The sequence below is a fragment of the Haliotis rubra genome, unplaced genomic scaffold (assembly GCF_003918875.1).
Source record: "Haliotis rubra isolate DU_JTF1 unplaced genomic scaffold, ASM391887v1 Scf239, whole genome shotgun sequence".
NCBI lineage: Eukaryota > Metazoa > Mollusca > Gastropoda > Lepetellida > Haliotidae > Haliotis > Haliotis rubra.
Window position 1 is genome coordinate 104,594 of NW_025766436.1, and position 27,356 is coordinate 131,949.

Sequence of the window (27,356 nt, forward strand, 5' to 3'; positions counted from 1 at the left end):
TACAAAACCCAACATCTCTCTCTCTCTATATATATACACACAACCAGCCGTTACACTTGAGTGCACACCCACCCGCTCTGACTGGGTTCGGTATCCCGGCTGCTTCGTTTCTTGGGAAGTAAACCGAAGTACACAATTTTGCACTTTCGATTTGCGATTGTACGCTTATAATTTTGTTTATATATTTTTTCGTAACCAGCAATGTATATTATATGTCATGAAAAAGTGATAATTGTGTTTTAATTATGTTTGATTTTTTGGTTGCATGTGACCTTTAAGTTCTTCAGATCTTTTCGCGTGCTATCATATTCAGAAACAATCAAGCAAGTTCCATTTATTTACTTACAGAGGAAGCATGGCACAAGGGGAGGTAATCACAGTTTTACAATGTCAGGCCAACATGAAATGTTCTCAAATCTTATAACGGTATATTTTCAAATAATTACTTATGATTGATATTTTATCAGTGTGTCAATGAAAAAATAGATCATTATTCATAACTTCAAAAACAGAGAGTGTGAGTACTCGCCACTCGTATCAGGCTCAGATGTCCACTTCAGGATACTTATTTGTACATTGCTCATGTCTATACATCTGTCTTCATCATACGCCTTGATCGGATGGCTAGAAAATACTAACCCCGAACATATTTTGCCCAAAGAGAATATTTACATGTGTCAAACATGTGACGTCATTGCTGACCCAGTCTTATCTATGTACATACACCATGCTCCATTTGCTCGTGGGATGTGCTTTCTCGGTGGCGACGTGCCGCCAGTGGGTGTTGTTACTCAGGTTCTATTGTGTGCAAATGATATCGAAACGAACCCAGGGCCTGTTTCGCTTGAACAAGTGAGAGATGATATTTTAGCGGAAATTCGTGACGTCAAGTCGGATTTGTCTGCTCAAATTAGTGCCTTGAAAACTGAAGTGAGCACAATCGGTTCTAGATGTGATCTACTAGAAAACTCTATGACTAAGATTAAATCAGATATCGACAGAACAAATCAAAATTGTGATATCATACATGATGATGTTGACGCCGTCATGGAGAGAGTTGACGCTATCGATGAACGTCTAGTAACGGTGAATGATGAGTTGGACAAGCTTGAATCCTTCAGTCGTCGTGATAACGTTGTTATCCATGGCGTTCCGGAAGCAGAAGGGGAGAAATCTATCTCATGCAAGGATACTATTCTCTCTCTATTCTCCGCTCATTTGACGTTTAAAACCTGGCAACCATCTGACGTTGTCCGTGCCCACCGCCTTGGACGTAAGCGTCCAGACTCTGCCAAACCACGCCCGATCATTGTGAAAATGCAAGTGTCTGACGATAAGGTCCGAGCACTGAAAGCCAGGCCTATTCTGAAGGAAAACGGATATGGTATATCTAGCGATTTGACCTCACGCCAACGTCAGCAGCTGCAAGCTCTTAAAGGAACTGGCCAGTTTGGCTATTTCAAGAATGGAAAACTTATAACTATCCGTAGTGTGAACGTCCATACGCCGTTACATCCCCAGACTAGATTTACGCAACCCAGACCAAATTCTGCAACTAAAGCTAACCAGGATATCTCACAAGCGCCGTCAAACAACGCATAGGAACCCGGCCGAGGCCCGGAACATTTACCACAGGGTCACTGTTCGACTGACACCGGTAGTAAACATAATCGTCATGCACGGACGACCATTGACAATGAGACACTCACTTTTCTGAGCTGGAACATTAATGGTCTGAGAGATAAGGTTGATGACATCGATTTCTTGAAATACCTGCGCAGTTTTAACATAATATGTTTATTTGAAACATTTGTGGAAAGCATGAATTATAATTGGCTTGAAGGTTATGATATATTTTATAGCCCTGCAATCAAGCTATCAGACTATGGCAGACATTCCGGTGGTGTTTGTATATGTATCCACCATGGTCTTAGAAACTTATGCGAACAAATAACAACTGATCTCGATAACTTTCTATGTCTCAAACTTGCTAAGGAATTGTTTTCTCTAGATAAAGACGTCAACCTGATATGTACATACATCCCTCCAACAGGATCAACTTACTATAAACATAAGACTTATAACTGTAATATTGAACAACTAGAACAATATCTTTTAGATAACCTTCAAGGCATGACTGAGTGTCATACTCTTATTTGTGGCGACTTCAACGCACGTACAGGTAAAGAAAATAACTTGACTTTGTCTAATGATGATGATGTGAATAATGTATTTCATGATGTTGATGATGACGACTACCCTATTGAAGATCGTAATTCCCATGATAATGTTATTAACGGTTTTGGTAGATTGTTGTTAGACTTATGTTATGCCTTCAAACTGTTCATAGTGAATGGTAGAGTACACGGAGACGAACAAGGCGAATATACATACAATGGCCAGCAGGGTTCCAGTGTCAACGATTATTTTGTTTGCTCACCTGACTTTTTCCCATTTATACATATGTTAAATGTTGGTGAAAGGGTGGAATCTGATCATTTACCGTTGGAATTGACTTGCCAATTAGCAGATATGATAAATATGAGTGACGGTTGTACAGATGTCTATTCTAAAGAAAGATATATCTGGAACGAGTATTTTAGTAAAACATATTTAGATAATTTGCAGAGTAATATTACTTCTTGTTACGAACATCTCCTGTCAAAACTTGATTGTGATCTGAACGGTGCTTTAGATGATTTTGTCCACGTTATACTAGAATCAGCAGAATGTATGAAGAAAACATTTAAGTCAAACAAACAGAGCAGTAAGCCAACAGTAGATAAAGACTGCAGGACTGCTAGACGAGATGCTCGCAAAGCACTGAGAAGTTTTCGGTTTAGACGCACTGAGAGTAACAGACAATATTTTTGCAAAATGAGAAATAGATACAAAACTTCATGTAGAATATATAAAGGTAGGTTGCGTAATCAAAACCTAAGAAGACTTAATGAGTGTGTCCATAATCCCGCTAAATTTTGGAAACAAATCCGTTCCTTTAGAAATCGAACTAATCCTAAAATAAATATTTCCAAACCTGAGTGGTTGATTCATTTTAAGAGAGTGTTCTCAAATGATTCTATTCTTCAGAACGATAACATTGTTTTTGATGATGATGTTCGTGATCTCAATCTTGATATGGAATATGAAAGTATCGATAAATTGATTTTAGAAACACAAATTTCTGATGATGAAATTAAAAATGCGATTACTCATTTAAAGAGTGGTAAGGCAGCTGGACCTGACAACGTTGTGATTGAAATGATAAAATGTTCTCAGGTCGAGTTAATGCCCTTCCTACGGAAATGTTTCAATTCTATATTTGACAAAGGTGTATTTCCAGATAACTGGTCTCGTTCAATTATTGTTCCATTACATAAAAAAGGAGCTTTAGACAACCCGGATAACTATAGAGGTATATCGTTAATGAGTATTTTAGGCAAGGTATTTACAACCATATTAAATAACAGAATTTCAAATTGGTCAAATATGAGAAACCTGATTCCCGAATGCCAAGCCGGTTTTAGGAAAGAATATTCAACTGCAGATCATATTTTCACATTATATGCCATAATCCAAAAATGTCTTTCACGAAGTAAGCACAAATTATATGTTGCTTTTGTTGATTTCAAGAAAGCTTTTGACTCTGTAGATCGTTCCAAATTGTGGTATTGTTTAAAAAATCTGGTTTACAAGGAAAAATGTATAATATTCTAAAGTCAATGTATTCTAACATAAAATCGTGTGTACGTTGTGGTAATGATGTAACCGACTTCTTTGATTGTCCCATAGGGTTACGACAGGGCTGTATCTTAAGTCCAATGTTGTTTTCTTTATAAGTGAACTGTATTACGATATTACAATCTCTGGTAAACACGGCGTTCAAATGTTTCCTGATATGCTTGAAATTTTCATCCTACTTTTTGCTGATGATGTGATCTTGGTGTCCGATACTATTATTGGCTTACAAAATCAACTCAATATCTTAGAACGTTACCAAACGACTGGAAACTCTTTGTTAATTTCGAGAAAACAAATATTGTAATCTTCAGAAGAGGCGGTCCCGTCGCTTCAAAAGAGAAATGGTTTTTCAATGGCAAGTTACTGACTATCGCTAATCACTATACCTACCTTGGTCTTATGTTTTCTCACACGATGAATTTTAAAAAAAGTGTTCTTTATTTGCAATCACGTGCAAAGAAGGCTTTCATAAATGTTATGTCTGTTTCTCAGAATATAGGTGCCTTCACTCCAAACATATTTTTCAAACTATTTGATTCACAAATTCAACCGATTATGCTTTATGGGTCAGAAGTTTGGGGGTTTCAGCGTCAAGAATGTCTTGAGAAACTTCATCTCTTAGCTTGTAAAAGATTTCTAAATGTTGGACAAGCAACGCCAAATTGTATGGTTTATGGGGAATGTGGGAGATTTCCAGTTTATATAAATTCACAAATCAGATGTTTGAAGTATTGGCTTAAGATTCTGGAAATGCATGAACAACGAATACCTAAAATAGCTTATAATATGCTTGTTCATCTTGATAGCATGGGCAAGACAACTTGGGCTTCACATATTAGAAATCTTTTATTTTCCCATGGCTTTGGATTTGCATGGTTAAATCAGACAGTGGGTAATGTAACTCTGTTTCTTAAACGTTTCCGAGAACAGTCAATTAATATGTTCTATCAAGAATGGCATTCGACTCTCGAAAATAGTTCAAGGTATGATCTATATAGGTCCTTTAAGAGCCTTATCCAACCAGAAATATATTTATCTGTATTGACATCAAGAAATATCAGACGCACATTTGTTCAGCTCCGACTAGGTTTATTAGATTTAAGTATTAATAAAGGTAGAAGATTGTCTATAGACAGAAATATGAGAATTTGTCCATTATGCACTTCATCTATTGAAGATGAAATTCATTTTATATTTGTATGTCCATATTATGATGATCTTAGAAGAAAATATATTTCAAGTAATTATCTATCAAAATATCCAACAATAGCCTTTGTCTCAATTCTCACTTCCAGAAATGAAACTGTTATCCGCAACCTTTCTCTATTTGTAAAACATGCTGTTGTCTTGAGAAATGATAGGTTATCTAAGCAATAACCATTATAATTGCCATTGTATTATGTACTGTAATTATGTATTTGTATGTAACTCCTTGTATATGGGCCGGAGGCCTTGAATACAATAAACTTGACTTGACTTGACTTGACATATATCCTTAACTATTTTTGTCCAGTAATGACATTTTTAATCGATCTTATCAATTTGATAAGATTTGATGTCAGTGCAGAAATACACAGACATGTGACATGGCATCTGTGACTATTTCCCCGCCCCAGCTTCCCTCTGCATTTTGTTTTCCTGTTTTACTCAAATCAAGGGACAAGTTGCCAGCATGTTCAATCCTGATTTGAAAATGTACTGATGACCTCTTTTCCAATAATACAACGAGGTATGAGTATCTTCATTTCATCCAACCTAACTTGGTTTTACGCCACTTTTAGCAATATCCCAGCAATATCACGGCGGGGTACACCAGAAATGGGTTTCACATATTGTACCCGTGTGGGGAATCGAACCCGGGTCTTCGGCGTGACGAGCAAACGCTTTAACCACAAGGCTACCCCATCGTCCCTGGGGCTGTGTTGAGAATCAGTATAGATCAGTATGACCATTCTACAACGTGAAGACATATGTTTGTTCTTCAAGTACACTATGGCTGTGGTCGTATGACAAGGGTATGTAGTGTATAATGTGCTCTGTTTCAATGTTTATATAATTGAAGAAATGAATCAAAGAACCTGTCCCTGCTGACACTGAAGTTGTCAGTCAAGATGTATACACAAGAAAACAGGAAAAACATTCATATTTCAGTGCAACCATAAATTAAGGATAACACTGACAGGGGTGAAACTTAAATTTCACACACGCTCAAGACTTTCACACAGTCAATGTCAGTAACGGGTGTGGCCACCGTTTGTCTCGAGCACAGCTACACATCTTCGTCTCATCGATAAGATGACCTTCCCCATGGGAGCTGGCGGGATCTGACATCATGTTCGTTGCAGAACGAGTTCCAACTGATGGACGTTATTTGGTTAGCCACAGCGAAATAGATCCGGAGACGGCCACGACAGGACAGAGATGTTGTTTTCTGGAGTTTAAAGTTGTAAAATGTGAAGACGTTGATCTGATCTTATGTACACAATCTCTCTCTCTCTCTCTGTCTGTCTCTCTCTCTCTCGTGGAACCGTCACGTTTTCAGCATTTTCATTTTCAAGTGATTTTCAGCAAATGGTGTGTGACGTAATCGCTCAGGGGTGCACGTGTTTCTCGGTGTGCATCACGTTTATCTGTCATAGTCCCATTACTTCAAACACAGTTTGCATATTCCATGATCAATGATAATAGGGTGATACCTTTCTAATGGATTTCAGTATATGTACAAAAATGAATAAATAAATAGTTTAAAATGGGATAACAAATAAAGAAGAACGCAAAATTGAGCAAAGTCTCGTTATCTCGCGATCTCTAATGCCCAATACAATGTCCCATACATTTAAATGAACTCAACACTCGCACAAAGTTTAAAGATAATGTTCACATGTAATAATCAATACTATACTTTTCTCATGATTAAGCTGAGCGATGTCGATAACGCGGTGCTCAGTTCCATCAGTTTGTTGCACTTTTTCAGCGTTCAATTGATGCTAGCAAAACTACGTTAACTGAGCGAAATAGATACATCAAACATCCCTGAGTAAGATCGGTCTATCATCCGACCATACTGTTGATAGGAATGTCAAAATCATGAATAAAACTGTGAAATATCGTCATTATCTAAACGCTTCCACAGGCGCATATTCCAGAAAAGATGTGAAAAACATGAAGCTGCGTCAAATTTATAGATGAACATTATTTCCTCGATGCTCATTAATCAGATGAACCTTCATTTAGTTCAATTCACAAGTGACAACAGAAAATACAGAATCATTTTCAATGACTTCAAGGACGGAAAACGTGTTTTATATTTCATAAGAGTATTATGGAACGCTGCAGCGATTCGGTAGAGAAATACTATTGTGCCATTGTATTCCTTATATGAAACTATCAGTGTATAACATTAGCATTCAGATGTTGTTATAAAATGAGATAACATTTCCCAACATTATCGTGTAGTATGACAAGAGATGTTGTTGTGTTCGCTGTGACAGAAAGGATAACGCTGTGTTGATTTGTTTGTTTAACGCCGCACTCACAAATATTCAAGTTATAGACGGCGGTCTGTAAATAATCGAGTCTGGACCAGAGAATCCAGTGATCAACAGCATGAACATTGATTTACATTGACACAATGTGGATACAATGACATGTGTCAACCAAGTCTGCAAGCTTGACCAACCGATAGTCTCCTCTTGCACAAGCATGGGTTGCTGAAGACCAATTCTAACCCCGATACAACTATTGCTAGTCAACAATTCAGAAATATTCATCAAGGTGGATATTATTTGTCATTTAATCTAATATTCTCATAATTAAAAACTTAAAACCCATTTACATTCTCACAAGAATCGATTGTACAATCATGGTCACGTGCCTGAGAACCACGAAAGTGGAAAACTCTCTCGAAGCGAATGTTGTTTCTTCCGCAACGTTTAGTGAGAAACCCGTAATCTATCAATTTGCTAGGACGTTAGTCGTGCTTTAGTAGAACCAACTTCCATCTGTGTCGAAACTTTATGGTTTTAGAGAATTATTATGTGATTTTGGTTCTTTTCTCACTTCCATGATCATTTAGGCCTTGATAATCCACGCGTACAGCGGGAACGTTTGTGTGGAAGGTCAGTGGTAAGCAGTATGGCGTCTCAAATAACGTTTTATCATTATTTTAAACACATTTTATTGAGGAGAAACAAATGGATGAGGCACAAGTAAAACACGAACGAGGTCGTCTCCATTATACAACTTATCAAAACGTGATGAGTGAATAATGCTGAGCGAGAATATAGAATTAACACATCACAAACGTACGCACCTACACACGCACACAAAGTATGTTATGTTGGCGTCCTTCCAAGAGTAGACGTATATGAAAACTGACAATGGATACTATGACAACCATTTCATGACGTGCTTTCCATGTTAACAACCTTTGTACTCTGTCCACACAGCCGCAGGTACTTCAGACGTGCAATGCCCGTATCTCGACCATTCCGTCGACTAATAACAGATACAACATAATTAATATATGACTAAACAGAATATTGGTCAATATGATTCTTGGTACACGGGACAGTTGGATTAACGTTAAGTATATTTATCAGTGTTGCTTATATTGTTTTGCAATAATATATACTGAACCGCGAAAGAAACGCGAGATATCCAAATGTTATTTCAAAATGGTAAATCATAACAATTTTTTGTCGGGGATGAAACTGTAAATATCTCAAGACAAACTGATGCGTGTCTGCGACTCCAATTGCAGGTAACTTTTCAATTTCTCCTGAAACCAAACGCCCAAAACACATCAGGTTTGAGGGCCATGGGTGGATGTCGAAGACAGTTCTGGAGGAAGCAAAAATGCACGTGCATCACATTGCGGCTATGGGTATAAAAATCAGTTGAGACCGCGTTTCTGGCAGTCGTAATTTGAAAGCACCAGGCATGCCCCAATTGTCAGCAGCGAAGAGAGAACAGGCTATAGGGCGATTGCAAGCCGGACAGTGTGCCCTGGCGGTTGCGAGCGCTTAAAATGTGCACGTCAGTACCATCCATTGTCTGCAGACACGGCGAACATTTGTCACCATTTCTATTTGCTCTGTATTTCAATGACATCGAATCTATTTTTTCTGAACATAATTATACTGGCTTGAAGTTAACTAAGAGTATGTTTATAATATAGGGTTGTACATTAAGTTGCTTTTATTGTTGTGTGCAGATGATTTGGTAATATTTGCCGAATCAAGTGGAGATCTTCAGCATGCATTAAATATTTCCTCAGAATAATGCAAAACATGGAAGCTGAAAGTTAATATATCAGAACTAAAGTTGTAATATCTTCCAGAGGAATCTCCCATATTCAAATTTGATGATGGAAATAAGTTGTAAAAGACTACGTTTATCTTGGTATTTTGTTTAACAATAATTGACGTTTTTGTAAAGGTTTCAAACGATTACATGTCCAAGCATCCAGAGCCATGTATGCAGTATTGAGAAAAATAGAATGTTAGAGGTGCCACTAGATTGCAAGTTAAAACTGTTTGATCAACTTGTACAATCAATATTACTTCAGACGTCTGGGGATACACATATGCTTCAGAAGTTTGGAGATAAGGATATTTACAAATCACAGAACGTCTCCATCTAAGGTTTTGTAAATACATTCTTAAAGTTAAAATGACCACCCCTCATTACATGGCCCAATATCCGATAAATATTTCTATAAAAATCCGAATACTTTTTCATTGGTGTACAATGCTGCTATTCCCGGACATACTCTATCATGTATACCCTGAAGTCAACCTCCCCTAATTATAAGTTCAGCCTACTCACGGCAATAGAACATATCCTACGGGATACTGGCTTTTATTATGTGTGGATGTCGCAGTATATTGTTTCTCCAAATACTTCTCTAAAAGCTTTTGTATGAAGGGTGCCCATTGATCAGTTTTATCAGTCTTGGAATGCAACAGTAAATATTACAAACTTTATAAAGAAATACCTCAACTAGATTATTGTCGTCTGGAACATCTCCAAATCTTAGAATGTGGTACACTCGCTTTAGAACAGATAATCATAGACTACCCATAGAAACTGGAAGATGGACTAGCGTTGTCAGATCTGGAGGACAATGTACATTATCTAATGAAGCAGTGAATGACCAATACCACTTCCTGTTAACCTGCAACTCTATGTACAAACTGTCTACCTTAGTATTTTGTAATAATCCCACAATAGATAAATTTGAACTAGTAACTTTTAAATAGTAACTTTTTTACTTTTGCCATGTATAAGCTCATACTGCTCATAGTGTAAATTATATGTATGTTCTCTATGTCACATGAGAATATACGTCGTCTTCTTCTGCAGCAGCGCAACATCACTACCAACAGCACTGCAGACAGTGCCCGCAGTGGACGCCCCCGACTGACCACTCCCAGGCAGGACCGCTACATCTATCGGCAACACCTCCGGGATCCTTTCAGGCCAGCCACCGTGACAGCTCGTCAGACCATTGGCACTCGACAGCGGCCCATCAGCGATGACACGGTACGACGTCTCCTTGCAGCCCCCGACCTACATACAGATAATTCCGATCTTCCAGTGACTCGCGGTATTCGTCACTGTGTCAGTGTGTTCATGAGCTCATACGCATTATTGCAGACTGGAAGAATCTTTCCTGCCTAAATAGGTGGCGTAATTTATTTTATTCTTCACTAATATCTGGCAGTATTATTTTTATTCAGCAAACATTAGGTCCAGTCTTTGGATAGTTTAGTTGAATAAAAGCACTTGTCCCTGCTGACATTGAATTGTCAATCAAGATGGAAACATAAGAAAAAGCAAAAGCAGGCATTCATCTTTTAGTGCAACCTTATAAATTAACAATAACATTGACAGGGGTGAAACTCAAGCCTTTTACACAGTCAATGTCAGTAACGGGTATGGTCACCATTTGCGTCGAGCACAGCTACACATCTTCGTCTCATCGATAATCCGAAACCATATTGGTTGCTGAGCGAGTTCCAAGTCATGGACGTTATTCGGTAAGCCACAGCGAAAAGCCTTCTCCCCATCTCGTCTCAAACCTATGTCCGGAGACGGCCACGACAGGACAGGAATGTTGTTTTGCTGAAGTTCATGCTGTGTCAATGGGTCGTGCATTATCCTCTTGCAAAATTAAACACGTTGATCTGCCACTGTGTAAACTGTTCTTCTTAGTACCCCTGCTGTATACGTTTGAGCTGTAACTCGACCACGACAGATGTGTAGACGCGTCCTGCTATGACTACAAACCACTCCCCAAATCATAACGCTGCCACCAACCCTGAGGTTCAGCTGCTGAATGCAACAATCAGCGTAACGTTTTCACGTCGACGCCTGACTCTGATCCTTCCATCTGCATGACTGAGATGAAACCTGGACTCATCACTAAAGAGAGCACCGTCTAAAGATACACCGCCGATATGTCCTGCACCACAGTACACGTTGTTGTCGGTGTCTCTGTGTCGGCACACGCAGTCCAAGCTGACGTAGTCGCTGTTTGGACCGTCTGGGGACGATACTCTTTCGTCCATGAATGGTAGTGTCTGTTCTGGACGCTAGCTTGAACCTGTTCCTTATAAAATTAAATGCGTGAAGAACTGTAAATGATCTTGGGCCGGGACATGCACGGGGATGCCTTTGGAGCGGTCGATCGCGCGTACTTGCAGTTTTACTTAGGCTCTATGATAATATGACAATTTTTTAATTGTGACACTTAAACCTTCTGGCCACGGGACGTGTGGACAAGCAATTTCAAGAAACCAAACAGCTCTACCTCTCTCTCTCTTTCTCTCTCTCTGCTGCCGATCAATGATAATACCCTGATACCTTTCTAATGGATTTCGGTATATGTACAAAAATGAATAAATAAATAGTTTAAAATGGGATAAAAACATAAAGAAGAACCCAAAATTGAGCAAAGTCTCGTTATCTCGCGATCTCTTATGTCCAATACAATGTCCCATACATTTATATGAACTCAACACTCGCACAAAGTTTAAAGACAATGTAAAGACATGATTACGTTGAGCGATGTCGTTGACGCGGTGCCCAGTTACATAAATAATGCATTGGTAGCTTTTTGTCAATGTTCATTTGTCCCTAGCAAAACAACTGAGCGAAATAGATACATGAAACATCCCCGAGTCAAAGGGAAAACTCCAGAGACTTCCTTCAGTTGTTTTGTGTAAAGTAGAGATAAAGATGATGTGTTTATTACAGTAATTGTATCTCAGTCCGTACGCAAGAAAAGATTCTCAATATCTTATAATTGTCAGTACTAGTAGGCTATTGAAATGCAACTGGACGGACCACAGCGCCGTTTCCTGTGAAACAATAGTAATGCTGATACTGAGGGAATAACTGCACCCGGGGTCAACCTCCAAAGCGTATCTGGTTCTAGGTGGACTTGTCGAGTCATCTGGCATGGCATTCACAGTGCTGAGTGTTGGCTGTATTTTAAAAAAATAGGTTCTCACAAGAATATTTAGATTAAGTTTGAAAGTGTAATTTCCTGTTTTATGGATGGTTGCTGTAGATTCTGTAGTTCGAACTCATTCACATGAGTTAATATGACTTTGGACTTGTGGAATTGAACAATTATGCAGAATTTCTCCATATATACGTGTTTGGCAGTGTGTGAGTTTAGTTTTACGCCGCACTCAGCAATATTCCAGCTATATGGCGATTTGACAGTATGTCCGAGAAAGAAAGAATGTGTTACCGCCTGATACGATGTTGCGGTTTTGATAAAAGTTATTTAAGTGATAATTCTAAATCACATTCTTTTGGTTCTCACTACTTGTATACCATAACATAACCAACTCTGACTGCACAGTTCTCACTACTTGTATACCATAACATAACCAACTCTGACTGCACAGTTCTCACTACTTGTATACCATAACATAACCAACTCTGACTGCACAGTTCTCACTACTTGTATACCATAACATAACCAACTCTGACTGCACAGTTCTCACTACTTGTATACCATAACATAACCAACTCTGACTGCACAGTTCTCACTACTTGTATACCATAACATAACCAACTCTGACTGCACAGTTCTCACTACACCATAACATAACCAACTCTGACTGCACAGTTCTCACTACTTGTATACCATAACATAACCAACTCTGACTGCACAGTTCTCACTACTTGTATACCATAACATAACCAACTCTGACTGCACAGTTCTCACTACTTGTATACCATAACATAACCAACTCTGACTGCACAGTTCTCACTACTTGTATACCATAACATAACCAACTCTGACTGCACAGTTCTCACTACTTGTATACCATAACATAACCAACTCTGACTGCACAGTTCTCACTACTTGTATACCATAACATAACCAACTCTGACTGCACAGTTCTCACTACTTGTATACCATAACATAACCAACTCTGACTGCACAGTTCTCACTACTTGTATACCATAACATAACCAACTCTGACTGCACAGTTCTCACTACTTGTATACCATAACATAACCAACTCTGACTGCACAGTTCTCACTACTTGTATACCATAACATAACCAACTCTGACTGCACAGTTCTCACTACTTGTATACCATAACATAATAACTCTGACCAACAGTTCTCACTACTGCACAGTAACATAACCAACTCTGACTGCACAGTTACTACTTGTATACCATAACATAACCAACTCTGACTGCACAGTTCTCACTACTTGTATACCATAACATAACCAACTCTGACTGCACAGTTCTCACTACTTGTATACCATAACATAACCAACTCTGACTGCACAGTTCTCACTACTTGTATACCATAACATAACCAACTCTGACTGCACAGTTCTCACTACTTGTATACCATAACATAACCAACTCTGACTGCACAGTTCTCACTACAGGTATTGTATACCATAACATAACCAACTCTGACTGCACAGTTCTCACTACTTGTATACCATAACATAACCAACTCTGACTGCACAGTTCTCACTACTTGTATACCATAACATAACCAACTCTGACTGCACAGTTCTCACTACTTGTATACCATAACATAACCAACTCTGACTGCACAGTTCTCACTACTTGTATACCATAACATAACCAACTCTGAGTTGGGGCTGCTGCTTTGATGGTGATGGTGAAGAGAATGGGCTGGCTGGAGTTTATGTAAGAAAAGCGGATTAGCCCAACCGTCAGCAAATCACTTTACCGCTTTTAAACATAGATAATATCTACAGCATATAAACCAGTGGATGATAGTGTAAGCATCGATGGAATATAACGATACATAAAACGATACATAATGTCTCATCTGTGGGTTATCTTTGTAAAAGACCAAGCAGCAGTGAAAATGTCGTCTTTGTTAGTGCCCTGTAGCTCTCCTGTAGAATACTGTATTATATCAGCATACACACGTAGTCTCACCTGCTGTCAGTATTGCTATCGATACAGTTTCAGCCTAGTTAGGACATAGGTGATTGAGAACTGTGATCTCATCTTTCTGTTTGAAAAGTATTTATGAACATTTTGGGACAGTATAGGCCTTCATTTGAACCAGTATATCTTGCACAACATGCCTAAATAGGTTATCTGATGATTCGATGATAAGGTATCCTCAGATCTTCACACAGTGAGGTGTCGCATAGGAGTCAAAGGTCATGCTTTGTTGATATAATGCCGGACACGGCAAAGTAATTTACATCCGGAAACATAGGTATCCTTATACATACCTACATAATCATATGCCCTAAATCTAACATATAAATCCCCATCTAAGACCACAATGCGTAGGGATGTATTTAGCCTTGCTCCAAGGCTGTACTGAATACTGAACCCATGGATGTATGATAATTCTATCCTTCGAAGAGGCAAGTCTAGATAAGCGGACAGTAAAGGACCACAGTCTGTTATTTGTTATCTTTTTTAGAAATTATCATTTAAACTATTATTTTTACCTCAGAGACTTGTGCAAGTCTAGTATGTATTATAGTATAAGAAAGTAGGAATGTGTTGATTTACAGAATGTATTTATCACTGTGGGCGAATTTCATTCACTAAACGACAATTCCACGTATGTTTCCTTAACTAACGTGGGGTGTATATATTACTTTCGCTAGCTTTTCTTAAGAGAACTTTTGTTGAGTGCATTACTACGAGAGCAATTCCTTCCAAGGAATATATAATAACCCCTATTATGTATTTCATCCGCTAGTCATGTTTGATTTAAGGTATTATACAATCATTATTGATTGCGACTGCATTGTTATTCTATCTGGTGAATGTGGACATACGATCATATTAAAGTGTTCACAAGCAAGAAATAATATTTAACAAGTTTAGATCACGAGGAATCAAACACAGGTTGTAGTCGCGCAATTCATTAAAAATAAGGATTGCTGAGGATAACTGTACGTTCAAGTTACTATTAACGTTATAATATGAATACAATCTCCATCAAACACTTGAACACAAACACAACTAAAGCTTTTAGAATGAAGTAGTAGTAGCAGCGTTCGAAATAATAGCCAACCCGGAGGCCCACCAGCACCGCTTGTTATTGTATCAGGCCGGCAGTTTCAAATATTTGCAGGCCCTTGTGGCCTTCAGTAATATATCTGTAATTTGTTTTCTGAACTGAAATCTTTCCCATAATTCCTTTCTGCATGAATGTTACGGAGTCATCCATCATCCCTCATGTTACCATAACCTACAGTTTCACTTCCTGGTATTTCAGCACTTTGCGGATAGGAAAGTCAACACGAATCTTTCACAAATCAAAACACCTGCGCCATAGGCTTCGCTAATTGATTTTGTAGAAACAGTGAGAAACTGTGTACAGTGTAGTTTATTTTGTTTTCATTGGTTTGACTTTAACAAAATGGGCCTGCAGATTTCATTCAGGGCCTGTTCACTACAGTAGATTTTAAAGCCTGCAGGCAGTTGGCCCTGATTGCAAACACTGAGTAGTAGTAGTGGTAGTAGTAGTAGTAGTAGTAGTAGTAAAGTGTTGGCGTGTAAAGTTGTAGCATATGCGACATAAAACTGTTAATAAATGTACCTTAATTATTCTCATCCAAACTGACACGAACACACGCATAAAATGGTAACACTGTGTGAAGGATAGAATCATAGTTTACTGAAATGAGTAACACAGAAATACCAGTATTTGTGTTTTGTGAGATCACCTGCAAAGTTGCTTAAACTGTCTACCAGTGTTATGGTCCAAAAGCAACATGAAGGAATGTCCACGCCCCTAACTTAGTATGACAGTATAGCCAGTATTTCAGTATTGTCAGTATTACACACTCAGTCGAACGTCTCATGTATTCTGTATATAACACATTAGACCATCTTTCAATTTACAACATTCTTTTTCATCCAGCGAATACCACTGTATCAAGGGAAAGCCTGGTTTAGAAAGCAGAGTAGATGAATAATAGACTAACATTCCGGATGAAATTGTACGTTTACTAAAACAAACTAGTTTTCTTGACTAGTGAAGCTTCTGTCTTATAATTGCATATGTTCAACTAGAGACGGTCATTATCACATTAAACAGTGACTGTATTTCTTAATGTCATGTTTACAATATTTATGTCTGTAAATGCCATGATTGTAAATGTCATACATAGAATAATTGTTATGATTGTACGTGTCGAGTTTAAAATTATTGGTTTTCCTTGTAAATATCATATTAAAACTTACACAGAGACACACATGTAAACAATGTTTACAGGCGAACCAGCACATGGGGCAGTTTTAATTGGTTCTGTGTCGGGTGAGCCAATGAGGGACTCAGTCCTGTACTTGATCCCGTTCAGACAGTGATGCGATATTATTGAAGCGACGTAAAATCATAGCAGCAGTAGCATACACAGCCATCCAGTTTACACACACTAGTGGAAGACACGGTCCACTTCTCAACACTGGTCGCGGCCTGCAATTTCTGATTGTGGAGCAATATGTTTCCGTCCAGCTGACCTATGTATCATGATACTTCGAAAGAGACAGTCCTAAGTATATCAGCGTATTCTTTGTAATTCGATGATTGCACACATACTTGTAACTACAATATTCAAATCACCTATTACTAATTAAGATATTTTTCAGTTTGGGCTTTTGCACCAATGAAATTTGTTTCTCCAAAAACTGGAGACTGGTTATTCCCTGGTGAATTCCACGTTGTATAGTCTGTAACATAAACTACTGGGCAAAATGAAGTGTGCACCTAAACATTGGATTTGACCCAAAGTATCCACTCTTAGCAGCACGTTACCTGGCCGACCTTTTGTGAGACACTGATTGATACCATGCATGTAATATCGCCTATCATGACCTTATCAAATACTCAACCAGTGACCATTTCAACTTGGTTTTAGTTTTGTCCTGCATCGAAGACATTTGTTTACTTTCTTTTGTCCGGTTGTTGGAACTTGAACTTCAATGACAACGATATATACAGATAAAATAATGACTTTAGAATCAGACAGTCACGATATATACAGATGAAATGGCATCAAGGAGCCCCGAGTATGTAGAGACATTGATATCAGACAGTCACGGTATATATAGATGAAATGATGACACCAAGGAGCCCCGCATGTGAAGAGACATTGACAGTCACGGTATATATCAGACAGTAACGATATATACAAATGTAATGACATCAAGGAGCCATGTTAACTCATGTATACCCAGAAGCCATTGCATGAAATGTAAATGATGAATGGGAAACATCGACAGGCTTTATAACACCATCACTCTTTTGGTTCAGTTAACACACGGTAGCACACAACCAGTGCCCGAAATAGCCACTAGCCCGCTAGCCCGTGGCTAGTAAAAATCCAGTCGGGCCAGTAAATCTCCACAGTCACTGGCCCGACTAGCTAGTGAATTTTCATGGGGTCATTTTGTAAATATCGCACTTGACTTGTTAAGTTATAATACACTTTTACATCCTACAAGATTATGGCCTGATAAATATGTCCATCATATTAGCAGCTTCATGATGAAACCCGTGTCATATCGACAATATATTATTCTTATCTATTTTTGTAATCTTTTGCTTAGTTTCAGATTTCAGATTTCGGTCTCGTGAATTATTTTGTGGGCTAGTAACTTTCAAGCATAGCTAGCCCGACTGGCTAGCAAAATTTGGAAACTATTTCGCACGCTGCACACAACTGACTGTGTTTGGGAGATACTTAGGGTCACAGAGGTCGACACGTCCCGTCAACGGCTCAGGCATTTGTTTGTTTGTTTTTTGTTGTTGTTTTTTACGCGGCCCTCAGCAATATTCCAGCCATATGCCGGCGGTCTAGATCTGAAAATCATCGAGTCTGGACCAGACAATCCAGTGATTGACATTATGAACATCGCTGTACGGGATTGGAATACGATGGTTCATCAACAATGTCAACCAGCCACACCACCCGTTAGTCGCCTCTTACGACAAGTATTACTGAAGACCAATTCTAACCTGGATCTTCCCGGGTTAACGGCTAAGGCAATGAAGAGATGCGGGTACATTCTAGATTCTATTGGTTGTATTACACCTTCACTGTCTTAAAGTGTCCCTATGATCGTTCTGCCTCCTCGGTAGACGGCACATTGGCCGCCGTCTGTTGTTGGCCAGCCTGTCCACAACAGCACAACTGTCTGAACTCCTCCCTGAAGCGGGTGTTGAAGTACCCGTATATGACTGGATTCTGACAAGTGTTGCCCATAGCTAGGATGATCGTGATCACAAAGTTCGATGACGTAATAGATTTCGTGTACACTCCAAAGAAGCCGATGATATAGAATGGCAACCACATCGTCACAAACATGAACACAATCAACACGCTCATTTTTATAAGTCGCACTTGAAGCTTGTTCCCACGTGTTGACCCGCGGAGCTGACTCCTCCTGGTCGAAGTCCGCACCATGTGGAATATCTTGTAGTAGAATATAGTTATAACTATCAGAGGAAGCATACAAAATAAGATTCCCATCGAAATCAAATACACATCGGCGTGAAACCCTTCCTGCCAGTGGATTCCACAAAATATGTACACATTCCCATTTTGAAGGATACTTAGTTCAGCCTGCGCAAGCGCAATAGGAAGCGGAAATGTTATAGAGATGGCCCATACCCCGGAAATGATCCAGCAGGCAAGTTGCCCGGACATGCGCCTGCGGTGGGAGAAACAGATATAGGTGTAGCGCTCTATCGAGATCATCATCATTGTCAGTATGGAGCATGTCCCAGCGATGAACTGGATGTAGGTCACGAGTTTACAGATGACGTCACCAAACTCCCAGGATGTTGTGACGCGCGTGGTGGCGATGAAGGGGATGCCAGACGCCAACAGAAGGTCTGTGAAGGCCAGGTTGGCGATGAAGAAATTGGTGGCACTGCGCAGTCTCCGACACTTTAGAATGACCAGCAAAACCTGCAAGGGAACAGACATGTTATCATTGACATCAAATAGTTCTCTCGTGTAGTTATCTGTAGACAGCACTTTGTGTGAAACAGCGTGGATTCGTGCAGCAGCTTCCAGACATGTGTATCTCTTGGCGATGTACTAGGAAATACGTATATTGAATACGTATAATATTCCAGCTTCATCATGGAAGATTATACCAGATAAACCGGCGTCGGGGGGCTGTGTTGAGTGAGTGAGTTTAGTTTTACGCCGCGTTTAGCAATATTCCAGCAATATCAGGGCCGGGGACACCAGAAATGGGTTTCACACATTGTACTCATTGTTTTCGGCGTGACGAGTGAACGCTTTAACCACTAGGCTAGCCCACCGTCCCTGGGGCTGTGTTGAGAATCAGTATAGACTTGTTCTAAAACCTTTCGAAAATGTAACAACAACTACGGTAAAGCAAGTTACAACGTATGTGTTCTTGAAAATATATGCCTGTTCTTCAAGTAAACTATGGTTGTGGTCGTATGACAAGGGTATGTAGTGTATAATGTGCTCTGTTTCAATGGCAGCGTAGGCACAATTATTTATCAGAGGAGGAGGATTAAATCGGCCACTTCACTCTTGTTTGATGAGGTACAACTAATCAATAATGGGTAATCATTTTCACTTATTCGTACTGACCATTCAATCTTTCAAGACCTAGATGTACATCATGTGTTACTTAAAGCATTTTTAATGTTAAAAAACATCAGTATTGAACCTCTACAAATATTTCACAATGAAACGGAAGACCATGTTTACTATCGTAAGACTGGAAGCTCAGTATGTAACACTTTATCTCTCAAGGTATATCTAACTACTCGATATATTGCAAACTTGGTGTTGAAGCATTCCTGATTGATATGTGCATGGCAACATATTTCAATGACAGCAATGCGTCTGATCTCACACACCCATTCAGTTTCCAGGAGGCAGTCGATACAAGGATGGTGGTGCATGTAATTCATTTGTCAGAGCAACAGGATTGTTTAATTATTGGCATTGACGACAGTGAAACCATGCTATTTCTCCTGAGCTACATGAATAATGGCATTCTGGAATCAACTGTATAGCTTAATAATACCTATCAGCACCATGGCTAACACTGCGGGAAACAATGTCTGTGAGAGCGTACACACGCACGGAGTGGCTGTGACAAACAAATACTGAAGATGGAAAGTCAGCTGCTTGCCCCAAATGTGATATTGATACCAAGTTATTTATAACACACAAAATGTGTATGGTACATTGACTCAAAACTTGGTTGGTTCGTTTGTTGTTTAACGCCTCACTCAGCAATATTCAAGCTATATGGCGGCGGTCTGTAAATAATCATGTCTGGACCAGACAATCCAGTGATCAACATGAGTATCGTTCTATGCAATTGGGATACGATGACATGAGTCAACCAAGTCAGCGAGCCTGACCAACCGATCCCGTTAGTCTCCTCTTACAACTAGCATGAGGTACTCAGTGGGGGTTGGGGTGGGTGGTCTGCTCTCTGGCGAGTCCGAGACTACACGTCTAACTGGCAACTGTGATCTGATAAGAACATGACTCAAATGAACACGTTCTTGCGTCTGAAGTCAGGCTTGCGTCTCAAGTCTTACATACCTAACATAAAAAATGAAATTGCACAATCACATTAGAATTTAGTGGTCTAAAAAACTTAAAATAACCCAAAACATTTACTGCGTTAGTATGATATTTTAAATTCAATATCATATAATGATATCCTTTTGTTAAAACGAACGTTCATCAGAATTGCCGTGTGTAGACCGGGATCTTGTATTTAAACCTTGACATCGTATTATTCGAATCTGTCAATCTCATAACGTTTTGTGGTAGTTATCTGGAGAGGCGTACGTCAGAGATCTGTCGGCTGCCAAGTGTATTTTGGTACCCGTCCTGATAACAGGATGTGTTAGTTTGTAGAGAGTTACTGAAGAATACTTGCCTGTACAGGAAGGTGTAAGAGTGTTGAGGGGAAATTAAGTGCCAGGTATAGAACCCTAACAGTAGAGAGTTCTTGTACGCTGTTCACTGTCCTGACCCGTTATAAATCACGCAATGCCAGGGACGAAGATTTAATATGCCTGTCAGCCGCATCTCATTTGACTTCGCCTAGACAGAGTAATGTGAATTGATACCAACTCAAAACCTGCTGCACGACAGATTGACCACGTGACCTGCTTCGACCGGAAGCACGATCGCACTTATGACGTCACTGAGGCCTGTTTAATACGAGAGGGCTCTTGTGTTTTGACGCCATCTGTTAAGGGCGATTGCAGTGTTTTCACACAAGCCCTTAATTAAACTGGTTTCCTGATTTGAATCATTACAAACCTTGCGTGCGTTTGCCACCGTAGGCCTGGATACGATCACGTTTTCGTAAACACCTGGAATTATCACTGTTACATAGTGGTTCATATTCATATTCATATAATATACTCGGAATAATGATACGATAATAATCGTATAATGAGCTCTTTTGGTCATGTTAAGGGTTTTGTCACATGTGTCATACACATAATTACATGTGTGATTGGATCTGAATCCAGCACTAACTGGTGGTTAAAATTCAATCCGGGTTAGGAGAAAATGATTAGAAAACCAAACATAAAATACTCATTTAGGGTAAGGGGTAGAATCTCAACTGGTTAAGAGATATAAAAACGTGAGTTTGGTTGGATTTTCTACATTTTACAACTGTTATTTTCTATAAGGTCACCTGTATTGACCCCGAGCTTCAGTGGGATGTCTGCCACCGGGTGCTATAGTACCCGTGTCGTCATCTCTTTTAATCCTAAAAAAATTCGTGTTGTAGAGTTGTAGACTTATAGGTTGTTGCCTGCAGTTTGTTAGGTTTTTGTTGCTTTGAAATCAGAGAAACACAACATTGAATAGCCCTATCAATTGCATACTCTCAATCAGTACAGACAGTAGACACACTCAGTCAGTCAGTACAGATCATCCAGTCAGTACAGACCATCCAGTCAGTACAGACCATCCAGTCAGTACAGACCATCCAGTCAGTACAGACCATACAGTCAGTTAGTCAGTACAGACCGTACAGTCAGTTAGTCAGTAGACCATACAGTCAGTACAGACCATACAGTCAGTTAGTCAGAACAGACCATACAGTCAGTACAGACCATACAGCCAGTTAGTCAGTACAGACCATACAGTCAGTACAGACCATACAGTCAGTACAGACCGTACAGTCAGTACAGACCATCCAGTCAGTACAGACCATACAGTCAGTACAGACCGTACAGTCAGTTAGTCAGTAGACCATACAGTCAGTACAGACCATACAGTCAGTTAGTCAGAACAGACCATACAGTCAGTACAGACCATACAGCCAGTTAGTCAGTACAGACCATACAGTCAGTACAGACCTTACAGTCAGTACAGACCATCCAGTCAGTACAGACCATCCAGTCAGTACAGACCATCCAGTCAGTACAGACCATCCAGTCAGTACAGACCATACAGTCAGTTAGTCAGTACAGACCGTACAGTCAGTTAGTCAGTACAGACCGTACAGTCAGTTAGTCAGAACAGACCATACAGTCAGTACAGACCATACAGTCAGTACAGTACAGACCATACAGTCAGTACAGTTAGTCAGTTACAGACCATACAGTCAGTACAGACCATACAGTCAGTTAGTCAGAACAGACCATACAGTCAGTACAGACCATACAGTCAGTTAGTCAGTACAGACCATACAGTCAGTACAGACCATACAGTCAGTACAGACCGTACAGTCAGTTAGTCAGTAGACCATACAGTCAGTACAGACCATACAGTCAGTTAGTCAGTACAGACCATAGTCAGTAAGTCAGTACAGACCATGCAGTCAGTAAAGACCATAGTCAGTACAGGCCATACAGTCAGTCAGTACAGACCATGCAGTCAGTCAGTACAGACCATACAGTCAGTTAGTACTGACCATACAGTCAGTTAGTAAGTACAGATCATACAGTCAGTACAGACCATACAGTCAGTACAGATCATAAGTCAGTACAGACCATCCAGTCAATTGTCAGTACAGACCATGCAGTCAGTTAGTCAGTAGACCATACAGTCAGTACAGACCATACAGTCAGTTAGTCAGTACAGACCATACAGTCAGTACAGACCATACAGTCAGTACAGACCATACAGTCAGTACAGATCATAAGTCAGTACAGATCATACAGTCAGTTAGTCAGTACAGACCATACAGTCAGTACAGACCATACAGTCAGTACAGACCATACAGTCAGTACAGATCATACAGTCAGTACAGACCATACAGTCAGTTAGACAGTACAGACCATACAGTCAGTTAGTCAGTACAGACCATACAGTCAGTGAGTACAGACCATACATTCAGTACTGACCATACAGTCATTACAGACCATACAGTCAGTTACTCAGTACAGACCATACAGTCAGTACAGATCATACAGTCAGTCATCACAGACCATACAATCATTACAGACCATACAGTCAGTACAGACCATACAATCATTACAGACCATACAGTCAGTACAGACCATACAGTCAGTTACTCAGTACAGACCATACAGTCAGTGAGTACAGACCATACAGTCAGTTAGTCAAGACAGCGGGTCATTTAGTCAGTAGGCAGTAGGCACAGTCAGCTGATGGGTGCCGACAGAAGAGACAGTCAGTCTGTACAACAGTGCAGACAGTCAGTTAGTCAGTACAGTCAGTCTGTAAGAGAGTAGAGACAGTCAATACAGACAGTTCAGATAATGGAGGCAGTCAGTCTGTACAGACAGAAGAGAGTCTGTACAGATGGTAGAGACAGCCATTCTGTGCAGACAGACCAGTGAGTCTATTCAATATGCTTGAGGCTTGGCGCTATAATGGAGATCCTGTCATTTGGACCCTTTATCTAGTGCTCACCTATAGGCTCTTTAGATCTGTAGTGGCTGTAGTGGCTGTAGTAGATAGTGTAACTACTCCTACAGTTATGAATCTTGATATGACTGTACATTCAGCAATATGAGCGCCACCTCTTGTAAACAGGGTCACAATAGCGGATGGATTACTGTCACTGTTACCTGTACAAAACCGCCCGTGTTGACCAAACCACCACACCACTGTGTATGCTGTACTCACCAGGCCGTTCCCAGCAACTGCGGCAACAAATATAATGGTGAGGACAGTTACTTCAATCTCCGTTTGGCCTGAAAAACAATAGTTTAGCTTTAGCAATCATGCCTAGATTTATCGTCGGGGTCGGACGTGGTGGTGGTTGTGTGTAGGGGTGGAGGGGGTGGGAGTGGCTGATGGGGCTTTATTACGACCCTCAGCTTTGAAAACACAATGCCAATTAGAAAGTGGTCAAATGTATGACATGTTATATTTGGGATTATACTTTCGCTGCAAAGCCTATAAACCTAACAAAAGGATTCTAATCTGTACTTCAGCGAGAAAGCGTTATCCCAAATGTAAAATATGTTACCCTCAGCTTTGTTCCCGATTTCCTCGATCGACCGTTAATAAAACATTACAACCATTCCAATACTGCGACAAGTCAAAACATTGATAACACAACAGTCTCGTTTTCATGCTGACTGGGTTCCGTCCTATTGCGCAACTTAGTACAATAACCAGTACAGAATTTTGAGACCAATTCATTTAACTGGATACATAAATATTAATCAGTATTATTTGATACATCTAAGCACTTGTATATTGCAACACTACGCCCCTTCTAATCCTTGCAAACACGTAGTGCAGCGTGCTATGTCGTACAGCGAGCTCTGACAAACGGAAATCTGGAATCGTAGTAATCTCAAAACGAGGTTTCTGCCGCTAGAAATGTTTGGCGGTCTGGTACGGAATCGATATTATATCAGTCACATTGTGTGTTACATAACTACTCTAAATAAGCGCAAAAAACCACATAACAGGTGTAACCAGTGAGCCAGATGTATTGGGAATCATTTTCCGACCTGATCAAACAGGGGCAGTCTGTGACGTCTTTGTTAAGGTCATGCTGCCTACACCTCGCCATAAAATATAGAAATGCGATGTTATTTCAGTTTAAAATTAAATTCATTTGTAAATACCATTTTCTTATGAAACAAGGAATTGGAATTCAGTGTAACCATAGTTGTTTGTGATGTCTATTTTCTCTTTCACACGAGAAAATTCGGATCGGCTGAAAAGTAGGTCATTGTCTGAATAGGTTAATGAGATTCATGTTTCGGTTTGGTCTTTTAACTTCCGCTGATCAACTAATTTAATAATTATCAACGATAATCGGTATATACTTCAACTGATGAAGTCTCTTAATACTGGCTGTTATCATAAATATATTGCTATAATGAATGCTTCATTTTAGATTCCCATAGCAACATTCGTGCGTCAACCAAAGTAGACGGTGTCAACTGACTACGTGTTACGTTGCAGTGAGTGGACGTGATTTACATACGTATGTCCCGAGTAGGCCTGGTGCAGGAGATATAGAACATCTGCACACTTCTCAAGTGACTCGACTCTGTCTGCCAGATCCACCTCCCGCCTGCGTGAAGTCAGGGGACTGATTACATACATATCAGTGTTCACGATGCTGCTGCACTGGAACGGTTTCATTACAAAACTGAGACGTAATGAATTCCGGTCAGTGTGTTCAATATGGTTTCAATATGGATGTAGGACAATAGCCTACTACAAAGCACGCACGTTTTGGGAAGAAGACACACATCTCCAGACTGTATATTGAGGGCCTTATGGCAGACAAACGTTATGAAATAACATTTTGACATGATATTTCAAAGTCCGTGTTCGGCGATGCCAATAGCTACTTGGTCGTTTGAAGAGATTCGTGGTCAAAGCCAAAACCCATCAAAAGTTATCCTGTTATTAGTGCCATCTGACTTCAATACTACACGAGCGGCGTGTTTGTTTGTTTGTTTGTTGTTCAACGCAGCACTCAGCAATATTCCAGCTAAACTGACGTTCAAAAGAAAGTACACACTTCAACTTTTGGTCACCATACATGAAGGTCGATTGAATTCATAGAGATTGTCACGGAAAATAGATTTAACAAACGCAACCATCCGGGTACACTGTCCAAAACGCAACCATATTCATGGGTACGCGTGAAGCACCAGATTTGCATAAATCGTGATTTTGCACTCTTGCACGTGCAATCAACATGTAAAAGGGTATAAACAGTCGTCCCAGTGCTGATGGGTATACGACAATAAGCACTCGAAGAAAATGCCAAGAGTCACGCCAGCTCAACGAAAGAGAGCCATTCGAATGACACAGATGGGGGCGTCGTACAGTCATATCACCAGGACCTTCCGGTCCACAAGACAAACCATAATCCGACTGTTTAGACGTGTTCATCAGACAGGCCACACAGCTGACCGACCTAGTGGACGTCCGAGAGTCACTACCCTACGAGAAGGCCGTTAGCTCCGGGTTATCCATGTGACGTCATCAGCAGCAACAGAAGTAGATAACGGCATCAACAGGGTCAGAGTGATGAGACGACTCTGTGCTACTGGTATCTGGGCCTATCGACTTTTCCATGGGATGTCTGTGACCCCTCTATATCGTAGGAACCGTTTACAGTGGACAAGGACGATGCGTCGTGGACAACGTCGTGACTGGGCACGTGTTCTCTTCAGTGACGAGAGCAGATTCAATCTGTTTCATGCTGACGGTAGACTGAGGGTGTATTGGCATCGGGGAGAACAGTTGGCACCAAACTGCATTCAAGATGTTCACCCCTTTGGCGGCGATAGTGTTATGGTTTGGGCAGAAGTTTGCGGTGATCAGAAGACAAGTACATGTATAGTGACAGTTCAGGGCAATCTGAATATCCAACGATGCGGCGATGAGGTGTTGCGATCTGTTCTACATCCTGTCATGGGACAACATCAAGGAATTATTCTCCAACATGATAACGCCAGACCCCACCCTGCCCGGCTCACTACAGACCCCACCCTGCCCGACTCAATACAGACTTTCTCAAACGCCATAATGTTGACGTTTTGCCTTGGCCATCTCGTTCACCCGACCTCGGTCCGATAGAACATCTATGGGACAATCTCGGAAGACAACTACGACGTTGACACCAGCA

General features: G+C 40.1%; 1 protein-coding gene across 1 annotated transcript; it reads right to left on the bottom strand.

The window, feature by feature from the left end:
• Window positions 1-18,303: 18,303 nt before the first annotated feature.
• On the bottom strand, window positions 18,304-26,628 carry LOC124278511 (somatostatin receptor type 5-like). Its single transcript, XM_046714213.1, has 3 exons — window positions 26,590-26,628; window positions 24,374-24,441; window positions 18,304-19,213 (listed from the first exon to the last, which is right to left on the bottom strand). Exons 1-3 carry the CDS (start codon window positions 26,615-26,617, stop codon window positions 18,356-18,358), a joined length of 954 nt encoding a protein of 317 aa, XP_046570169.1. The 5' UTR covers window positions 26,618-26,628; the 3' UTR covers window positions 18,304-18,355.
• Window positions 26,629-27,356: the final 728 nt, after the last annotated feature.